Source organism: Cervus elaphus, chromosome 5 (assembly GCF_910594005.1).
Source record: "Cervus elaphus chromosome 5, mCerEla1.1, whole genome shotgun sequence".
Taxonomy (NCBI): Eukaryota; Metazoa; Chordata; class Mammalia; order Artiodactyla; family Cervidae; genus Cervus; species Cervus elaphus.
The window spans coordinates 123,833,623-123,853,385 of record NC_057819.1 but is presented as its reverse complement, the minus strand read 5'-3'; the positions used below and the strand labels follow the sequence as shown (position 1 = coordinate 123,853,385).

Genomic DNA, 19,763 nt, shown 5'->3' with positions numbered 1-19,763 from the left:
ATTTGCTGGCATGTTGAGTGCAGCACTTTCACAGCATCATTTTTCAGGATTTGAAATAGCTCAACTGGAATTCCATCACCTCCACTAGCTTTGTTTGTAGTGATGCTTTCTAAGGCCCACTTGACTTCACGTTCCAAGATGTCTGGCTCTAGGTGAGTGATCACACCATCATGATTATCTGGGTTGTGATAATCGTTAGGGAAGTGCAAATCAAACCCATGTAAGATAGCACCTCATACCCATTAGGATGTGTGTGTGTGTGTGTGTGTGTGTGTGTGTTAGTCATTCAGTTGTGTCTGACTCTGACACCCCATGAACTGTAGCCCACCAGGCTTCTCTGTCCGTGGAATTCTCCAGGCAAGAATACTGGAGTGGATTGCCATTCCCTTCTCCAGAGGATCTTCCCAACCCAGGGATCGAACCTTGGTCTCCTGCATCGCAGGCAGATTCTTTACCGTTTGAGATACAGGGAAGTCCTCACCCATTAGGATGACAACCATCAAATAACAACAGCAGGAATAACAAATGTGGGTGGAGATGTTGGAACCTAGTACACTGTTGGTAGGAATGTAAAATGGTGCAGCCACTGTAGAAAACAGTGTGGTAGTTTCTCAAAACCTATATATAGAATTACCATATGATTCTACTCCTAGGTACATACCCAAAAGGATTGAAAGGAAGGATTAAAACAGACGCTTGCACACCCATATTCTTAGCATCACTATTCACAATAGCCAAAAGATGAACCCAAGGGCCCATCAACAGATGAACGGATAAATAAAGGTGGTCTATCACTACGATGGAATATCATTCAGCTGTAAAGGAAAGGCATTGTGACCCACCCTACAAGATGGATGAACCTTGAAAACATGCTGAGAAGCTTGACACAAAAGGACAAATACTGTATGATTCATTTATATGGGGTAACTAAGATAGGTCAATTCATAGAGACAGAAAGTAGAGTGGAGGTTACCAGGGATTGGGGGAGGGGCGAGGCAGTCAGTGTTTAATGGGTGCAAACTTTCTGTTTGGGTAGATGAAAAAGTTTTAGAAATAGTGGTGATAGTTGCATAACGCTGTGAATATAATAACACCAATGAGTTGTACAATTAAGACAGTAATTTTATGTTGCATATATTTACCACAATTTTTAAAAATTAGTAATGTAGTATACCAAAAGCCATTGAGTTGTATACTTTATATAAGTAAATTTTCTGCTATGTCAATTATGTCTTAATAAAGCTATTAAAAAGGAGTGTAGCCCTCCCCTTATGCAAATCCCATGCAAAGACCCCTAAGTTTCAGGAAGGAGGTTGATGCCTTAGAGACACTGACTATCTGGGCCTGGGCCCTCGCAAGGATGGGGCAGGAGCATGGGCATCTCTCCAGCCCCGAGTGAGATCACGCGAGCAGAGCCTCCCTCCCTGCACCCCAGCCCTGCCCGCTGCTTCCAGCGTCTCCTCTGCAGGCTGGTTCTGTACTGAGCACACAGCCTCTCCTCAGAAGCCAATTTTCTGCACAGCGAAAATGTTTTCTCTGTGCCCACTTTAGCAGATGGCCCCCCACCTTGGCCTGAATAGAGAAGCACAGAAATCAAACAGCGGACAGACGGCTTCCTTGGCAATGCCTTATAGGCACACAAGCATGCAAACTCACACCCGCTCTCCTCACCCTCCCCCATCCTCCCCCACCATTTGCCTTCGTTGATTCTGAGCCTGGAGCTGGTCCAGGTGCCTGAGCTGAGCCTTCTTCTGCCCACAGACCACCCACTGAGCACCTGCCCCAGGTGCTTGTTTGTGGTAGGTATTCAGGAAATAGGTATTCAATAAGTGAATGAATGAATGAGTGTATGTTTTTCTTTTTTTTCCCATTTTTTAAGACTTAAGCATAGTTAAGGTACAATATTATATAAGTTACAGGTGTAGAGTATAATGATTCACAATTTAAGGTGGCTCAAATGGTAAAGAATCTGCCTGCAATGCAGGAGACCCAGGTTCAATCCCTGGGTCAGGAAGATCCCCTGGAGGAGGGCATGACAACCCACTCCAGTATTCTTGCCTGGAGAATTCCATGGACTGTAGCCCGCCAGGCTCCTCTGTTCACAGGGTGCCAAAGAATCAGACATGACTGTGCGACTAACACAACAGACATTTATAGATATTATCAAATATTGGCTGTATTCCTTGTGCTGTACAATATATCCTTGTAGCTTATTTTGTACATAGTAGTTTGTACCTCTTAATTCCCTACCCCTATTGTGCCCCTCCCCCTTCCCCTTTCCCCACAGTAACCTCTAGTTTGTTCTCTGTATCTGTGGGTCTGCTTCTTTTTTGTTATATTCATTAGTTTATTGTATCTTTTAGATTCCACATTTAAGTGGTATCATACAGTATTTGTCTTTCTCTGACCTATTTCACTTGCATAATGCCCTCCAGGTCCACCAATGTTGTTGCAAATGACAAGATTTCATTCATTTTTACGGCTGAATAGTATTCCATTATATATATATATATATACACACACACATAAATATACATATTCCAGTGTGTGTGTGTGTAGTATATGTCACATCTTCTTTATCCATTCATCTGTTGATGAACACTTAGATTGCTTCTGTGACTTATCTTGTCAATTATAAATAATGCTATTATGAGTGCACATCTTTTCTAATTAATTATAGGGTTTGTTTTTTTTCGTTTGTTTTTTTTTTTTTTTTTTTTTTTTTATGTATACCCAGGAGTGGAATTGCTGGGACTTTCCTGTCTGCTGGTTCAGACAGTAAGGAATCTGCCTGCAATGTGGGAGACCTGAGTTGGATCCCTGGGTCAGGAAGATCACCTGGAGAAGGGAATGGCTACCCACTCTAGTATTCTTGCCTGGAGAATTCCATGGACAGAGGAGCCTGGGGGTCTATAGTCCATGGAGTCACAAAGAGTGGACCTGACTAAGCAATTGACACTCTACTTTTCATGGTAGTTCTATTTTTAGTTTTTTAGTTTTTAGTTTTTTGAGAGACTTCCATACTGTTTTCCACAGTGGCTACACCAATTTACATTCCTACCAACAGTGTAATATGGTTCCATTTTCTCCATACCTTGTCAACATTTATTATTTGTGTGTGTGTTTGTTTGTTTTTTCTGCCACGTACCACACAGCATGTGGGAAACTTAGTTCCCTAACAAGGGATGGAACCCACGCCCCCTGCAGTGGAAATGAGGAGTCTTAACCAGTGGACCATCAGGGAAGTCCCTGTGTTCTTTTTGATGATAGCCATTCTGACAGATGTGAAGTGATATCTCATCGTGGTTTTGATTTCCACTTCCCTGATGATTAGCAATGTTCAGCATCTTTTCATGTGTCTATTGGCCATCTGCACGTCCACTTTGGAAAAATGTCAATTCAGATTTTCTGCCCATTTTTTATTCAGGTTCTTTTTTTGATGTTGAGTTGTATGAGCTATTTCTATATTTTGGATATTAACTTCTCACTGGTCATACCATTTGCAAGTATTTTCTCCCAGTCAATAGATTGTCATTTCATTTTGTTGATGATTTCCTTTGCTGTGCAAAACTCTTAAGTTTAATTAGTTTATTTTTGCCCTTATTTACTTTGCCATAGGAGACAGATCCAAAAAAAATGTTGCTATAATTTATGTCAAAGAGTGTTCTGCCTATGTTTTCCTCTAGAAGTTTTATGGCTTCTGGTCTTACATTTAGGTATGTAATCCATTCTGTGTTTATTTCTGCATATAGTGTTAGAGAATGTTCTTATGTTATTCTTTTACATATAGCTGTCCAGTTTTCTCAGCACCACTTATTGAAGAGACTGTGTTTTCTCCATTGCATGTGCCTGACTCCTTTGTTGTGGATTAATCACAATGATTAATCAGTCATGTGTGTGGGTTTATTTCTGGACCTTCTGTCTTGTTCTATTGCCATATGTCTTTTTTTGTACCAGTACCATTCTCTTTTGATTACTCTAACTTTGTAGTATAATCCGAAGTCAAGGAATGTAGTTCCTCCTGCTCTGTTCTTCTTTCTCAAGATTTTTTTTTTTGTAATTTAGAGTCTTGTGTTTCCATAAAAATTTCACAATTATTTCTCTTGCTCTATGAAAAAAATATCATTGGTAACTTGATACGGATTGCATTGAATCTGTAGATTGCCTTGGGTGGTGTGATCATTTTAGCAATATTGATTCTTCCAATCCAAGAACATAGTATTGATACATCTTTCCATCTGATTGTGTTGTCTTCAATTTCTTTCAACAGTGTCTTTTAATGGCTTTCAAAGCACAGGTTTTTGCCTCCTTAGGTAACTTTATTCCCAGGTATCTTATTCTTTTTGATGTAATGGTAAATGAAATAGTTTCCTTAATTTCTCTCCCTAATAGTTCATTGTTAGTGTATACAAATGCAACAGATTTCTGGGTATAAATTTTGTATCCTATAATCTTACTGTATTCATTCATGAGGTCTAGTACTTTTCTAGTGGCATCTTTTGGGCTTTCTACGTACAATTATCTGTGAACAGTGAAAGCTTTACTTCTTCCTTTCCAATTTGATTCCTTTTATTTATTTTTCTTCTCTGATTGCTATGCTTATGACTTCCAATGCATGTTGGATAAAAGTGATAAGAGTGGGCATCCTTGTCTTGTTCCTGATCTTAGAGAAAATGTTTTCAACTTTTCGCTATTGAGTATGATGTTGGCTGATGTTGGTTTGTCATATATGGCCTTTATTATGTTGAGGCATTTGCCTTCTATCCTCACTCTCTGGAGTTGTCTTTTTTATTACAAATGGATGTTGGATTTTGTCAAAAGATTTTTATGCATCTATATAGATGATCATATGGTTTTTATTCTTCAATTCCTTAATGTGGTGTATCACATTGATTGATTTGCTGATATTGAAAAATCTTGCATAACTGAGTTAGATTCCACTTGATCATGATATAAGATCCTTTTAAAAGTTTGCTTGATTCAGTTTGCTAATATTTTGTTGAGGATTTTTACATGTATGTTCATCAGTACTATTGGTCTGTAGTTTTCTTTTTTGTGATGTGTTTATCCAGTTTTGGTATCAGAGTGATACTGGCCTCATAGAATGAGTTCAGAAGTGTCTTTTCCTTTGCAATTTTTTGGAATAATTTGATAAGGATAGGTATTAACCCTGGGCTTAGTACCTGCCTCTAACAAACAGAGCCAAGTCCTGGAGTCTGGGATTCCAGAGCTGGTGTCACACCATTAGTGATTGGAGGTGGCGGTGGGGGATAGCCTGACACAGTTGGGTCCAGGGTCCAGGGTGTTCTGAAACTTGTGTTAGTCTGCTAGTGGGCACGGCTGGGGCCCAGATGATTCCAGGGCAGTGTCTGGCCTGCTGATGGGCAAGCTGTATCTGCAGGCTGTGGGATTGTGATTTTCTTGTGTCTGGTGCCTGCCCACTGGTGGGTGGAGCTGAGTTCTGGGCCCTCTGGTGGGCAGGGCTGTGTCCAAGGGAGGCTGAGGGCTCAGGAGATCTTTAGGCATCTGGTCTGCCCTGATGGGGCTGTGTTCCCACCCAATTATTTGCTTGGCCTGAGGTGTCTCTGCTCCGGCACCTATACAGGCTCTTGGGTAGGGCCAGGTCTTGGCCCTGATGAGCTAGAGGGAGGATCCCACACAATGGTGCTTGCCAGCATTAGCATCCATGTGGTAGAAGGAGCTCTGAAGAATGGCTGTCGCCAGTGTATATGTCCCCAAGGTAAGCCACTCCTCAACCCCCCACCCTCCCTGCATCTCCAAGAGGCTCCCCAAGATGAGCAAGTAGGTCTGGCCCAGGCTCCTATCAAATTACTGCTTTTGCCCTGGGTCCCGGAGCATGAGAGATTTTGTGCACACCATTTGAGTGAAGTCTCTTTTCCCCACAGTCCTGTGGGGCTCCCAAAATTAAGCCCTGCCAGCTCTCAAGGCCAATGGCTCTGGGGGCTCATTTTCCTGGTTCAGGACCCCTGGGCTGAGGAGCCTGATGCAGGGCTCAGAACTCTCACTCCTGTGGGAGAATCTCTACATTGTAGTTATTCACCAGTTTGTGGATTGCCTACCCAGGGATATGGGACTTGACTTTATCAAGGATCTGCCCTTTCTACTAGTCTCAGTGTGGTTCCTTCTTTATGTCTTTAATTGTAGAAGATCTTTTCTGGTAGGTTCTGATCTTTTTCATCAGTGGCTATTCTGAAAATAGCTATTATTTTGATGTGCTTGAAGGTTTGAGGGAGGACAAGAAGGACCCTGAAAGGATAGTTAGCATTGAAGAAAAATCTGCTGAGGGCAGATCCCATGGCTGCTGGCCCAATGGTGGGGCAGGGAGCAGAGGTGCCCTGTGTGAGCTAGGGTCTTGGAACAAGTACATCAGGCATCCTGCAGAGAGGGCCTTGCTGGTCCCCACAGATTGGTCCTGGGATCCAGGGTGAGTCCAAAGAGACTAAAGAGACTACGTGGTCCCACCCTGTCTTCCTATGCTAGGGAAAATTAAGGCCTTGGAAACCACTGTTCATCTCCTTGAGTGAGTCTCAGGAAATGCCAAGTGTGCTTCATGAGAAAACCACGAAATGAAATGATTTTCAGTTTTTAAGGATCAGACTGTTCAGTTCAGTTCAGTCGTTCAGTCGTGTCCGACTCTTTGCCACCCCATGGACTGCATGCAGCATGCCAGGCTTTAGAAACAATCAGACTGTTAGAAACAATTTATTTGAACATCAGGAGAAGAGGGAGGCTCTGCTACCATGGGGAAGGGCATCTTGGGAATCCAAGGCCACAGGAACTCACCACGTGCATCACATATGAGTGTGTGAGAACCTGCAGGGTCAGGGATGACGATGGAGCAGTGAAGTTCGGAGGAAGAGCAGATCTGGTCAGAGGGTCATGGGCTCAGATCGGCACTAGGTCCTCTTCAAGGGGGTGGCCTCCCTGGTGCTGACCTCTGCAGATGAATTCTGAACCTATAGATAGTGTGGAAAGACAGGGGATTTGCAGTCTGAGTGTCCACCCTGCCACTCACGAGCTCAGCAGGTCACTCAGCCTCCCCACTGGCTCCTCATCAGGGTAGCCATTGGGATGACAGGAGATAAAGCATAGGAATGAGTCAGGCACAGAGCGTGATGCCCAGTGCAGATGCCAATGGCCCCTGGAGGCTGGCAGCACTGTCAGGGCACCTCCAGAGGTGGAGCACAGAGACTCCTGAGGGCCTGGGCCCTTGGCAAAGCCAGCTAATGAGCCTGAGGCCAGGCGAGCACCACCGGCTGTGAATGGGAGAGAATCTCCTAGTGAGGGTTCGGGGTGGGAGGGAGGCAGTTTTGCTAAGGTCAAGGCAGCAGTTCCGGTTGACTCCAGCCCCTAGAGGGACCCTTGTTGGCTGGGCTGAGTGTTCCAGTCTCTTCTACAGGGCATCTGGTTTCTACAAAGAAGCCAACTCCTGAGCTCAGAACCACAGGCCTTCCAAAGAGTTCCAGAACCTTTCTAACTTCCCCACAGCCACCGCTTTTCTTCCCTATTTCCTGTTTCCAGTGAGCAGTTAACTCCACAGAGCCAGGTGGCTTTGTACTCCTTGAAGGTCTGCAGAGAGGGGGCTCCTGGGCACAGGCCGATTCGCTGGGAACCTTGCAGCGAGCAGACAAGGAGATAGAGGAGGCTGGAACTCCTTGAACTGTGCTGCTCCTACCCGGGTTGGGGGAGGGTGGCCACAGCTGATGCACAAGCCCCAGCTTCCTAGAGCAAGGACACTCTAGGGATTGATCTATACTCTGCTGCCCTTGGGGGGCTTCTGGGGTGGAAGGAGTGTGCCCCTAGAGCAGGTCAGCCAGGTGGTGCAGGACAGACATAAAGGTTGAGCCCTAGGAAACATGGGGGCTGTCTCCATGTGTGCAAACAGATGGATAGAAGCTGCAGCTCAATATAAGGAACTGGGCACAACAGAAAAGAAATATGAAAGATAGAAAAGAAAAAAGAAAAACTCCCAGCTGGAGCTGTTTGAAAGTGGGCCAGACTGTCTCTATGGATAGTGAGTTCCCTATCATTGGAAGTGTGTAAGCTGAGAACATTTTCGTGCATCTGATGGGCTGTTGCCATCAATGGCTTTGGAGACACTCTCCAGCTTTGAAATCCCAAGCCTGTGTCCCTCTGCTCCAGGCTCCCACTTGCTGTCTCCCTGTAAAGCTGCTGTTCTCTGCTCCACAGCCCCTAAATTCAGTCCTTGGTGTGCCAAGATCAGGTGTGAGAAGTGGGGAAAGTAATTTGTTTCTGATGATAGTAAAAATACCGAAGTTTTGAATGAACACTTTCATAGAAATTAGAAATGTAAGAGTGATGTTATTACAGACATAACTATGCACTTGCGGGAGCGGGAGGCAAAGAGGTGGTGTGTCGGCTGGAGCTGTGGGAACTGAGTACAACCCTGGGCCCGGCCACATGTGTGCAGCCTTCAGGTGGACACTGCCCACCAAGGGCAACTAACAGGCCCAGGGTCTTCAGCCTGGCAGGGGTTTCTCTCTCCCAACTGGGGTTCCTACTGCAGGGTCAACAGGGTGAGTGGTCAACTGCTCTGAGGCCAAACCCCCTCCATCCATACTACTCCAGGCAATGGGCAGCTCACTTACACCCCACCAAACTCCAGATCCTGAGTCCTGGCCAGGCCCCATCTGTTAACTCAGCATGTGTGTGTGTGTGTGTGTGTGTGTGGAGTGTGTGTGCACGCACAGGCATGTGTGTTGGGGCATGGGGGAGACCAATCAACCAGGCAGGCTATTTTGACTCCTGCTCATTGCTTTTATCCCACAGAAGGGAACAGCTCCACAGCTCCATGTCCATCCAGTGGCTAGCTTGGTCCATGAGGGGCCAGGGAACTGAGTTCTTTTCAGTGCCCAGGGTTCCCACATCACCCATCTTCTTGTTATGTGAACCTGGGGGTGCTGTCTTGCTTGAGTGCAAGGAAACAGCCCGGGAACCCTAAGGATGGGTCAGCAGGGATGTGGCAAAGGAGAGCTGGGCTGCTTGGAAGGACAAGCCCAGGCCACCTGGGACCTGTAGCCAGGTGTGCAGTGGGCAGTGCATCAGCTCAGGAGGGAGCAGGGCTGCAGATGAGGTGAGGAACGGGCAGATGCTCTGAAATCCAGGCCCCAATGTGGTCTCTACACATTGCAGAATCACTTCACCGCTCTCTGCCTTGGTGTCGGCTGCACCTGTGAACTGGGCTGGCCCCCCTCCCCACCCCTGATGTCCACTATCACCAAGTGGCTGTGGGATTTTTGAGGGGCACAGGACAATGGGCAGGCAGGCATATCCTGGGAGGGCCTCTGAGGTCGCCCAGTAGGTTGAGGTGACATTTGCAAGCTTGAGGAAAGAAGAGATATTCCAAGGAGACCACAGTCTTTCTTCACTCTTTACTGTGTAAAAATAAACTCAACAATTCATGTCATTTCAGCAAGAAAATGAAAAAAAAGCAAGAATACCAGTAGAAATAGTGCATTTCCAGAACTGCTGATGGGAGGTGGCAGGTCCCATGGTTTTGACCCATTAGATACCCAAAAGGCTGCGGATCATATGAAAAATGTACAGCTTTGGTTAGCAAATAATGAAAAAGTAAGATACATCAATTCTCTTTCCTATTATACAGTATATACAATGTAACAATATCAACCAGAGGGGGTTTGCTTTGTCATTGTTGATTTTTTTTTTTTTTTTTTTGGCAAATAAGACAAAATTGGGACTCTAAGTATTGGGCTTTTTTTTTCTCCTCAATGACTTGTTCCCTTTCAACAAATGGCACTTAAGTCCACTGTACATGGAAGTGATACATTTCCCATCATTAGTTGAATAAATTTACACACTGTGTTTTAAGAGATGAAACCATGACTGCTTTAAGCCACGTTTTGGTTGCCATAAGATTACAAAGGATACCATCTTCTTAATGTTCACAATTCAGAACCCTAGTTTCTTCTATCAGGGTTGGAACTGACCATCAAGTCCTCTACTCATTCCATTTGACAAGTCAGCTCTGAGACAGAGGGACCACCATCAAGGACCAGAGCACATCCAGTCCCCAACATGTCTTTGAGAACAGGTGGACCCTCTCATTGGAACAACTGTGACCCTCATGCCAGCCTCTCCCTTCCCCTTCACTCCCACAAGACACCCCCTTGGTCTCAGGTCCCAGGGCTGGTGACAAAGTGATCTTTGCAGTCTTAGAAAATAAACTGTGAATCTACAAAAGGAACAGAAAGCATACAAAATGTATCTCTTTCTTCCAAAATACATGCTTTCAGTTCTACATTTTGGCGGAGCCTGAAAAGTATTTTAAAGGGAAATATAGGTTGAGTTAATTTATAGGTTTGTCCTTTTCTTTCACAAAAATACTCTTGTTTGGTAATAAACTTTTTCTTCTAGAGTAAGAGAAATAATACTGTGTTATCAAAAGCAAGAAGGCTTACGATTCAAGTGGGCTCTAAGCCCCCGAGGGCCCGGAGAGCCTCTGTCAGTAGCTCTGCTGCCTCGGACACCCAGGGAGCTGTGGGACACCAGCTCGGCAAAAGCAAACACTGTCTCAACAGTGCTTTTTTATCTCCTTATTTTATAAAATGGCTTACCTGAGATAGGCATGTATTATTCAGTGCAAGAGGGAACATCAATCAGATTAAGGAGTAGATGGAAACTATGTGGATTAGATTTGTGGCTGTGTCATCTACCTTTCTCGGGGCTGGCGAAGTGCCAAGTGTTAACACAGTGAGGGAGCCAGGGGCTTGGCACAGGCTCCAGTTGGGGCGGGGGAGGGAGTTAAACATCAGCTTCTGTCCCTGGCACCGTGGGTGCATCAGGGGAGGGGTGAGGAGGGTGAACAGGTCGGGGAGGGGAGGCCAAAGGGACACAGGTGTGCTCTGCCCACCTTTAGTTAGGGCAGAGGATGGCTTGTGGTCCTGAACGGACAGCTCCCACCACGCCCACTGAGGCAGAAGGTGGTCTGGGGTCCGGTAGATCGCTAGATCGGCAGGGGCTGGTGGGAGGTGCCGAAGGAGAGCACCTAGCACACTCTGGGCCTTGCCTACAGCTCCGAGATGGCTGAAGTGAGGGGTGGCGCTGATCTGGTCTAGAAGGGGATTCCAAGCTCTCGCTCTCTCCCAACCATGGGCGATGTTAGGCTTGTTCTCAACCTACACGTTAAAAATACTTCTTGGTGTGTTTGGGGAGTGGGGAGGGGGAGAGGGACTCCGTCTCTCCCGTGACCTCCTCCGACACCCTTGGCTTGCTTACCCAGCCATTTTCAATAGCTACATGGATGGTCACAGAACAAGGGGTGGCATTGGGCACACAACACAGAACCAGAGAAGTTCATGCATGCAGGGGACACACACCAGAATGAGGAAGCAAGGGACACACCGCCCCGAGGAACATGCAAACAGAGAAGACCCCTGCAGATCCACAGATGCCACAGCTGGACGGGCTCTGACAAAGCACAATGGTCTCAGAAAAAAGCCACTGTTGAATCACAACACGCAGCCCGGCGCCTGGACCGCACCCTCGGCACGAGAGTGATGCATTGCAGAACGGTGACTGGGTACCGTGCAGACACCCACGCAGACACCAACACAGAAACACCAACACAGACACACACAGATGCACTAGATTTCCGACACAACACGGACCTGCGTTTAAGGAGACAGGTGCCTCTGGAAAAAACAGAAGACAGAACACCTGCTCCTGCTGAAGAAATGTCTGCAGCTGTAGATGAGCCAGGCAGTGCAGTAGAATTTCTAGAAAGACTTGCCAGCCTTTTGCTAATTAGACTCTTGGTGATAGAGTCCAGGTGGCCCTTGGGTGTGCGACCCCCAGATGGTGCAACAAAGCAGGGAGCTCACCCTCCCCTGGGCGTGATCTGTCTAAGCGCTCTTCTTCTCTCTCTCATTCAACACACACACACACGCACGCACACACACACACATACACTTTTCTCCCCACCTTGGAAGGACTAGAAGGAGACGCACACATTAGTTTTTCATGGGGAGAAAAAATGTCAAAGCTTCTGGACACTGATTGGGTGTCAATGTCACCAGTTGGTGACGGGTTGGGGGCTGCATCAGAACTTGAGCTCTATAAGATGGGGAGTGGGTTTCAGGCCCCAGCCTGGCCATGCCTAGCTCTCCATGGAGAGGTCTCTGGGCTTGCCTCAGCCTGGGTAAAGAATATGGCTGTCAGAGTTACCATGGACCTGGCCCATTGACTGGCTGTGGCCTTATGTGGCTGGGTCTCAATCAGAGTGTGGCTTTCCTGGTCTAAAAGGTCTGTTCTCCAGCTGACCCATTGAAGCCTCAGGTCGTCCACTGCCAGAGGCCAAGGGGAACGGTTCAGAGGTCCTGGCTTCCCGGGCAATGGGTGGGATGCTCCTCTCTTGGGGTCACCAGCTGGCCGCTGGAGGGGAGTTTGAGGAGGTGGGAAGGGTGAGGGCCACAGATGGGATCCTGGGCCAGTGCTGGCTACGCTGGGTGTGCAGGCCAGCCTCCCAGGCCCAGTGCTGTCCTCAGAAGTCAACAGCAGGATGCCTGGCTCCTGAGGCTGGTGCCACCTCCTCTGCCCCCTCCCAGCATGTGGTGCCATCGCAGGACACGGTCTGCCTTCAACCTTTCAGAGAGAATTTACTTCTACGACAAAATACAAATTCTCCTTGGAGAGGTCCCTAGCCTTTAACAAAGCGCTAAAAGATATTTATTCTATCAATATAGAGATATGTCGCTCTGAAAAAGGTTTGCAAACAAAGATGAATGCATGGCAGGAGAAGTTGTACCAGCCCCAAGGCACACAGGCGGCCACCAAAGTTGGCAAGTACAGAGATTAGACCAGTCATGAGACGTCCCAAAGCCACAGAGAAAGAAGAAAAGGAATACCTCATTTTAAAAGAGAAGGCCTCCCCCGAGAGACAGATCCTTGTAGACACACACACACAGTCACACTCACACACAGGTCCTCTCACCTACGTGTGCATTTTTCAAAATGTCTCAGCCGCCAGTGTTGGTGGTGAACGGGGCATGCCTGAGAAACAGCGCGGGCTCCTAGAGAGAAGTGGGGACACCTGCGACAGATGGGAGCCGGGCCTGCTTCACGTGCACGAGGACGAAACCAGGCTGTGTGCGTGTGCGCATGTGCGAGGACGATGGCCTTGAGTCATTCCTGGGGGAAAGGGAGAGAAGAAGAGATGACGGATCATCACCGCACAAGCAGGGGCAGGCGGGCGGGGGCTGGGGACCCGGGGACCCGGAGGCTCAGCCCAGCCCCAGGCCTCAGTTGATCTGGCGACAGGCTTCGAATGTCCACTTGGTGGCTCCGCCGTAGATCTCGATGTGGGACTCAGCCCAGGCGATGACGTTGCCGGAAAGGGCCTTGGTGCTGCAGGTGGCCAGGTTGTACACCTCCCCTGGGGTCAGCTTGCGGTCCCAGATGTTGAAATGGGCCAGCTCGCCCACAAACGCTTGGGTGGCATCAAACCCGCCACCCAGAGTGTCCTTCAGAGAAAAGCAGAGGGTGAGGGTGGAGGGGGTCAGAGTGGTGGGTGCCTATCAGGAGGGCCTCCCTAGCGGGTATGGTTCTCACGCCCACCTCTGGGCACATCTGTCTCAGCATCAGTCCCTCCCCTGCAGGGAGCTCAGGAACAGCAGTGATGCTGGCCTCCTCTGCCGTAGATGCAGAGTTTCTCCTGGGGGCACCTGAGAGGTGCCCACTGAGGAAGGGTGTCAGTTGGGTCCATGGACAACTGTAGGAGCAGGGCCTGGGGGCCTCCCCTACACTCCCTGCCTTTCCCCAAGAAACTCTAATGTCACTCTTTGCCAGCCATAGCCGCCCAACGAGAACAGAAGGCCTGGGGCTCTCCTGCCTGCCTTTCCCTCCTGGGTGCCCAATGGGAGACAAACCACTTCCAGGAAATAAATTATGCATCACTAAGTGCACGAGTGGCTTTCCCATGCCAAACAGCATTGCTGCAGTTGTTGAGAGCCTGGAGACAGAGCCCCCTCCTGCCTGCCTTTCCTGAAAGCACCCACTCAGAGCGGGGACTTTGCCCAAACTGCTGCATCACTTGCTTCCACGGCTACTTCTCAGGGGGAACCACTTCCCTCTCCAGCTCCCTCCCACTTCGCTTCCTGCTGCCTCTCTCCTCTCTCCCCTCCCTCCCGACACCCTCACTCTCCTTTCTCTGGCCTAGTCTCAGGTTCTGGGGTTCCTCCCCCTGCAGCCCGAACCACCACCACCTCCCCTCCCTTCCCCCCACAGCCTGTACCTGCTCCTGGCCCAGCACCAGCACGCCTTGTGGCTTGATGGGGTGATAAGGTGCCAGGTTCTCGCCGTTGCCGCCCTGGGTACCATCCTGGTAGGCTTCCCAGACCCCGTCCCGGGTGGTCCAGGTGATACAGATGTGGTGCCACTTGCCGTCATTGATTACAAAGGGCAGCTTAGCCACCTGGGCAGGAGAACAACATACAGGACATCATGGGAATGCGCACCATCAGGATCAATGATCGTCACTAGTTACTAGTTCAACTAGTCATAGGTATTTACAGTAAACATCAAAAGCTGTTACTGAGTTCTTGCAGCACCTGCCCCTCGGGACTGTCAGGCCCATCCATTGTTGGAGCACAGAATCACAAAGGAAATGGGACGCTTTGTCCAGATCAATCTGAATATGCAATCTCCTCACTCCTACTCACCCTCCTCCCTCTAGGCCAGTCCACAAAACCTGCCCTCTGATGAGCCACCCCTGGGGGCTGACTTCACTGCTGCTTTCTGGGCCTCTCCTCTCTTCCAACGCTCCATCTCTAATTGCCAGATCCTCTGGGTCTAAAACCCGCCCAGCCTTTTTACAGAGACTCTGAAAGATGCCAGGGGAGATGGCACCATGCCTTTTAGCGCTCAGAGCAGCCCCTGACCTGGAATTTCACTCCCACTCTAACATTTCAGGTGGGGAGGCTGCTTCAGCTGACAAAAGAACCCTCACATCCTTTTAACTTGGAAACATGGGGCCCCAGAAAGGCACAGCCCTCTCTGGGCAAGGCATCAAGAGCAAAGGCTTGGACTCCAATTCTCAGTCCAGGTTTTAGACATTAACTACCAAAGCTGGCGTGGCGATGAGGGAGTTGGAGAGCTGACAGCTAATCCCACAGCTAGCAGGGGGCCAAGATGGAGATGGGTTCCCTGGAGGGAAAGGGTGCCCTCTACCAAGGGCTCATGCAGACCTGGCCTCCTCCCAGGGGCAGGGGACTAAGCAGGATTGATTTGGACTCTCTGGGAGCATCCTTACCACCACCCCCAGCATCTATGGTCTCCCAAATATGGAGGAGAAAAGTCAGCTCCAAGGCCAGCTGGGGGAGGAAGTCAGGGTTTGATCAGCTGGATGGATTGGCCTCTGGATCCTCCTCCTCCACCCCCACCTATGAGGCTTCTGTCTGGGAGGGTTCCAGCTTCCCCGTGTTCACAGAGAATAGCAAGGGTATACCTCCCCATTTCTCCCAGTCCTCACCCTGCCCCTCCGTCAGCCCTGCCTGGGGGGCTCTCCTCTCGGGGCCACAGTAACACCCGAGGCTGTGTATCTCATACCACCCAGACGTGCCCCGGCCACTGGCATGGACTGGGGCCCCGGAGGCCTCACCCTGCTGTCCTGCAAATCCAGAAGGAAGGGTGGGGGCTCTACCTTGTCATTGATGAGGATCTCCATGGGGTTGTTGCCCCACTCAATGAGGACCAGCTCATTGGCCTGGCCGGGCACGGCATAGGAGAAGGGCGTGCCCACCCCCGGCGCCGCACTAGACTTGAGCCACATGCACACTGTGAAGGCGTACATCTCCGGCAGGCTCTTCTTCACCTTGGCATACATGTAGTTGGTCCGCAGTGGGAATGTGAGCTGGAACTTATCTCCAGGGCGGTTGTCCTTCTGACCTGGAGAGGACGGGACACAGTACCGACACCTGCACCTTGACAAAGCTCCTGTCCCGGACTGAAGCAGGCTTGCCAACCCCCCTGCCCCCAACCAGGCTCTGTGATGCAGACAAAGCAGACTCCTCTCTGTTCTGTAGATGCTGAAAACGAAGCTCAGAGAGGTCAAGTACTTTGCCCCAGGGCACAGAGCCAGAATGAAAGAACTGGCCCACAGTCTCTGCACTCCAGGTCCGGCTCCCACATGGTGGCCCCGGTGGACAGGCTGGGATGGGGGAGCCCATATACAACGGGCTCTGAGTATCTGCACCTGAGCTGGGCAGCGAGCATGGGAAGGGAGTGGGTCAGGGCACACCCTGTAAAGCAATGCTTGCTCAAAGGTGCGGCTGCAGAGGAAGGGGGTCTCCTCACCAGGAAAGAGGCCAGCTCCCCTCAGAGTAGCCCCTCCGGGAGCCCAACCTGATTCCACGATGCTGGCTGCTGCTCAGAACAGGCCCCTGGGGCCCGTCACACTTCCCTCAAGGCCAGGACACACTGCAGCCCCTGGTCACTCATCTGACCCAGCCAATTCATCCCGAGGACTCAGGCTGTTTCCAGAATCCCATCCACCCCACAGGAAGGAGAGCTGTCCCCTCCGAGTCTCTTCAAGCAGCTCTGTCTGCCCCTGCAGAGAGGGCAGGACAGCAGGGAGCCTGAAGGTGGCCCTAGAGCCAGGTTCCCCTAAGGTGACTGCTTTGAGTACAATGCCAATCATTCTCAGGGCGAGCTTCCGGTGTGTTTCCTGAAAAATCACACTCCGGGCCCCATCGCCCCCCTTTATACCCAGCCACCAGCTCCCCGTCCATCGGCAGCATCTCCAGGGAATGCCTGTCTGCCCTCTCCCAAATCACACACACACTGTGGCTATGCCCGGGGCATGGTGCGTCTGATTCCAGTCAAAACATTCCAACCCAGCAGTGGGCATGGGCACCCGGCCCAGAGCCAGGCACACACACCCACCAGCTCCAGGGTGTCCACAGGGTGCTGCCAGGGAGCCTAGCACTAAACCGGCCCTCTAGGCCGAGAATTATTTCTAGAAGGCATCCTACTGGGTCAGCTACCCCACCCCCTTCCTCTAAGCCAGATGTCAGGGAACAGAGCAGGGCTGGCCATGTTCCCCTTCTGTCTCAGGCTGGCAGCCCCCTGCCCTTGGAGCAGATCTGGTCTCTCTCCAGGGGGTGCTCTTCATTTCCCCAATCTCCCCCTTCTTTCTCCCTCCTCCCTTCCCCAATCTGTTTTTCAGTTACATAACGTGCCTTAAGATGGCACTGTTTAAATCCATCCAGCACACTTTGCAGTCCGAGAAGGGTCACGTGGCCCTGCTCCCAGCCTCGCATCCCCCCCGCCTCCCCTTTTACAACCTTGTTTGATTTCTGCGACTTCAAGGCTGAGCCTCTCAAGCTCATCCGTGCGCCCAGGGCGAGACTGGGACTTGGGGTTGGCGACTTGAAACAGCGGGGCAGCATGCAAGATGCCTCAGCTTGGGTCATTCATAAGAGAAAACCACAGGAGTGTGCTCAGGGCTGGGGAGGGGGGGACCTGGAAATCCCTAAAGGACGTCAGGGGCACCATGGAACTGGGAGGAAGCCTGCTCAGGGCCCAGATCTGCCGTGGACCAGAAGGACCCAGCCGCAGCCCGTGCCCTGCTCTCTGCTGGGGATAGGGACTGGCTAGAGCCAGGGTTTCTTAGCCAGGGAGGACTTGGTCTAGCCATGGCTCTAGTGCACAGTTGCTGAAGATTAAACAGATCAGACTTGGAAAAATTCCTGTGAGTGTGTGAGTGTGGCGGGGGAGCAGGGAGGGAACCCCAGGCAATCCCTTTCTCACTCTGTTTCCCCAGATGTCCCAAGCCCAGGGCACCCCAGCCCTGCCAGGAACATCAGCTAGAGAACCTGAGGTAGAGATGGTGGAGGAGCTCAGGGCTTTTACACTCCCGACCTGAGCTATGCAGGAAGCCAGGGCCAGAGGCCGGGTCCCACTGGTCCAGGGAGCTGAGACAGGATGTAAGGACAGACCTCCCACCCCACCCCACGACCACTACCTTTCTCGAGCTCGCTGATCCGCTGGTGCAGGGAAGTCAGGGCGCTTTCGATCTTGACTCTTTCCTCGGTGTCGTTTTTGGGGCCCCCTTTGCCCTCCTCCAGAGTGTTCACCCGAGACAGCACCTGCCTCTCCAGGTCATCGATCTTGCTCTGCAGCAGATCCTTGAGACTGTTGGTCTGGCTGGAGGAATTGAGCCGGCTGTACTGCTGCGGGGGTGCAAGGGCGGGGGGGAAACCATATCGTTACGCGTGGAGTAGGGACCGTGCCGGGAGGCCGGTGGCGCGGTCCCCTCAGGGCGACAGCGGGGGCAGCCTGTCAGGGAGCTCGGGCTAGTGCCCGTTCGCGGGGCCCGCAGGCTTGGGGAGGCCTCAGCCAGGCATCCGCACCCGGCCGAGACCCGGGTTGGGGGTGTCAGGTAGGGTTGGGAATGGAGGTGGGGGAGGGCAGAGGGGCGTGTGAGCCAGAGGGGAAACAGCGGCGCGCCCGGACCTCGAGGTTCTCCAGGCGGGTTTTGAGCGACTGCAAAGTTTGCCCGAGTTGGCTGAGCGTCTCAGCGGCCGGCGTCCGAGACAGGTCGCCCATGGTGTTCTTGCCCGAGCCGGGCTGCTTGCGGCCGCCTCCCGTCCGCGCCTCCCCCGCGCTCGCGTCCAGGGTGCTCTGGCTCTCGCAGCGACCCAGCTTGGTGGTCAGCTCGCGGATGGTCTCCTTTTGGCTCAGGATGGTCTCCTTCTGCTGCAACACGGTCTCTCGGAGCTGCAGCACATTGCTCCGGAGCTCCTCGGCGCCGCCGGCGGCCACGGACGCGGCGCACATGTCGGCGTCCACGGGCACCGAGGTGCAGATGAAGCGCGTCGGCCCGAAATCCTGGGCCCCGCTGCCCAAGAAGCAGAGGGCTAGCAGCGCACAGGTGCGCGCGGCGCGGCCGGCCGGCATGGCTGCGGGCGCTGGGACCTGGCGCTCCCGGCCCGGCTCGGCTCGGCTGGGGCTCCGCGGGCGGCCCGCGCTCTGGGCGCCGCGCTGCTGGCTGCTCCGCCGCGCAGTCCGCACCGCCGCGCTGTCCGGCCCCCACTGCCGCCTGCGCTGCGGAGCCCGCGCCTTTTATGCCACCGCGGGAGGGGCCTCGGCGCTGGCGACGTCAGCGGGGGAGGAATCCCGGTTTAATTGTCTGCGGCCCGGGCCCGCTGCGCGGCTGGGGTCTCAGGGGCGCGCAGCGGGGGAGACTACCCCCCAAGCCCCGGCCCCGCCGCATCTTTTGCACCATCCTCTGCCCGCCCGCCCCTGTCCCAGCCTGCGCCGCTTCCCCGAAGGCGCCGAGGGCGGAGGGAGCCGGGTGTGGAGAGTAGGGTGGGCCGGGACGCGGCCCCGGACTTCTGGATGGGCCACCTGCGTGCTGCTCCAGATCTCCGACGAGACTTGAGGCACACGGGAGGCCACGGCGGACCCGAGGGACAGAATTCGGCTCACCCCGCTGGGCTGAACACTCGCCGGGCCTCGACCGGGTCCCCAAGGACTCAAGTCGTCCACACCTGTGTGCCGGGTTGGGGGGGCGCCGGGAACAGAGCCTCGCTACCTCCCCCGTTCCAAAGCGGGGTCGCGGGGTCGCTCCAAGTTTCTTCAATGTCCGTATGGGATTGTAAAGATGCTACATAACCCGGGTCGCGGGGCTTCCCTATGACCTCGCTCTCGTCTCTTCTGCGCCCCCATCACCCCGGCTCCAGGCTTTGGAGACTGGCAACATCTCC

At 51.7% G+C, this 19,763-nt stretch overlaps 1 protein-coding gene across 2 annotated transcripts; it reads right to left on the bottom strand.

Moving 5' to 3' along the window:
* Positions 1–6,852: 6,852 nt before the first annotated feature.
* Positions 6,853–19,095, bottom strand: NPTX1 (neuronal pentraxin 1). Of its 2 annotated transcripts, XR_006341370.1 has the most exons (6): positions 18,511–19,095; positions 18,020–18,227; positions 15,698–15,942; positions 14,291–14,470; positions 12,992–13,520; positions 6,853–6,977 (listed from the first exon to the last, which is right to left on the bottom strand). XR_006341370.1 is itself a non-coding variant. In XM_043905270.1 (5 exons), the coding sequence occupies exons 1-5, from the start codon at positions 18,952–18,954 to the stop codon at positions 13,299–13,301; spliced, it is 1,299 nt and encodes a 432-aa protein (XP_043761205.1). In that variant the 5' UTR covers positions 18,955–19,095; the 3' UTR covers positions 9,399–13,298. The 2 variants fall into 2 exon arrangements, 1 of the variants encoding a protein (XP_043761205.1); XM_043905270.1 differs by lacking the exon at positions 6,853–6,977 and having other exon boundaries at positions 9,399–13,520.
* Between the last annotated feature and the right edge of the window lie 668 nt (positions 19,096–19,763).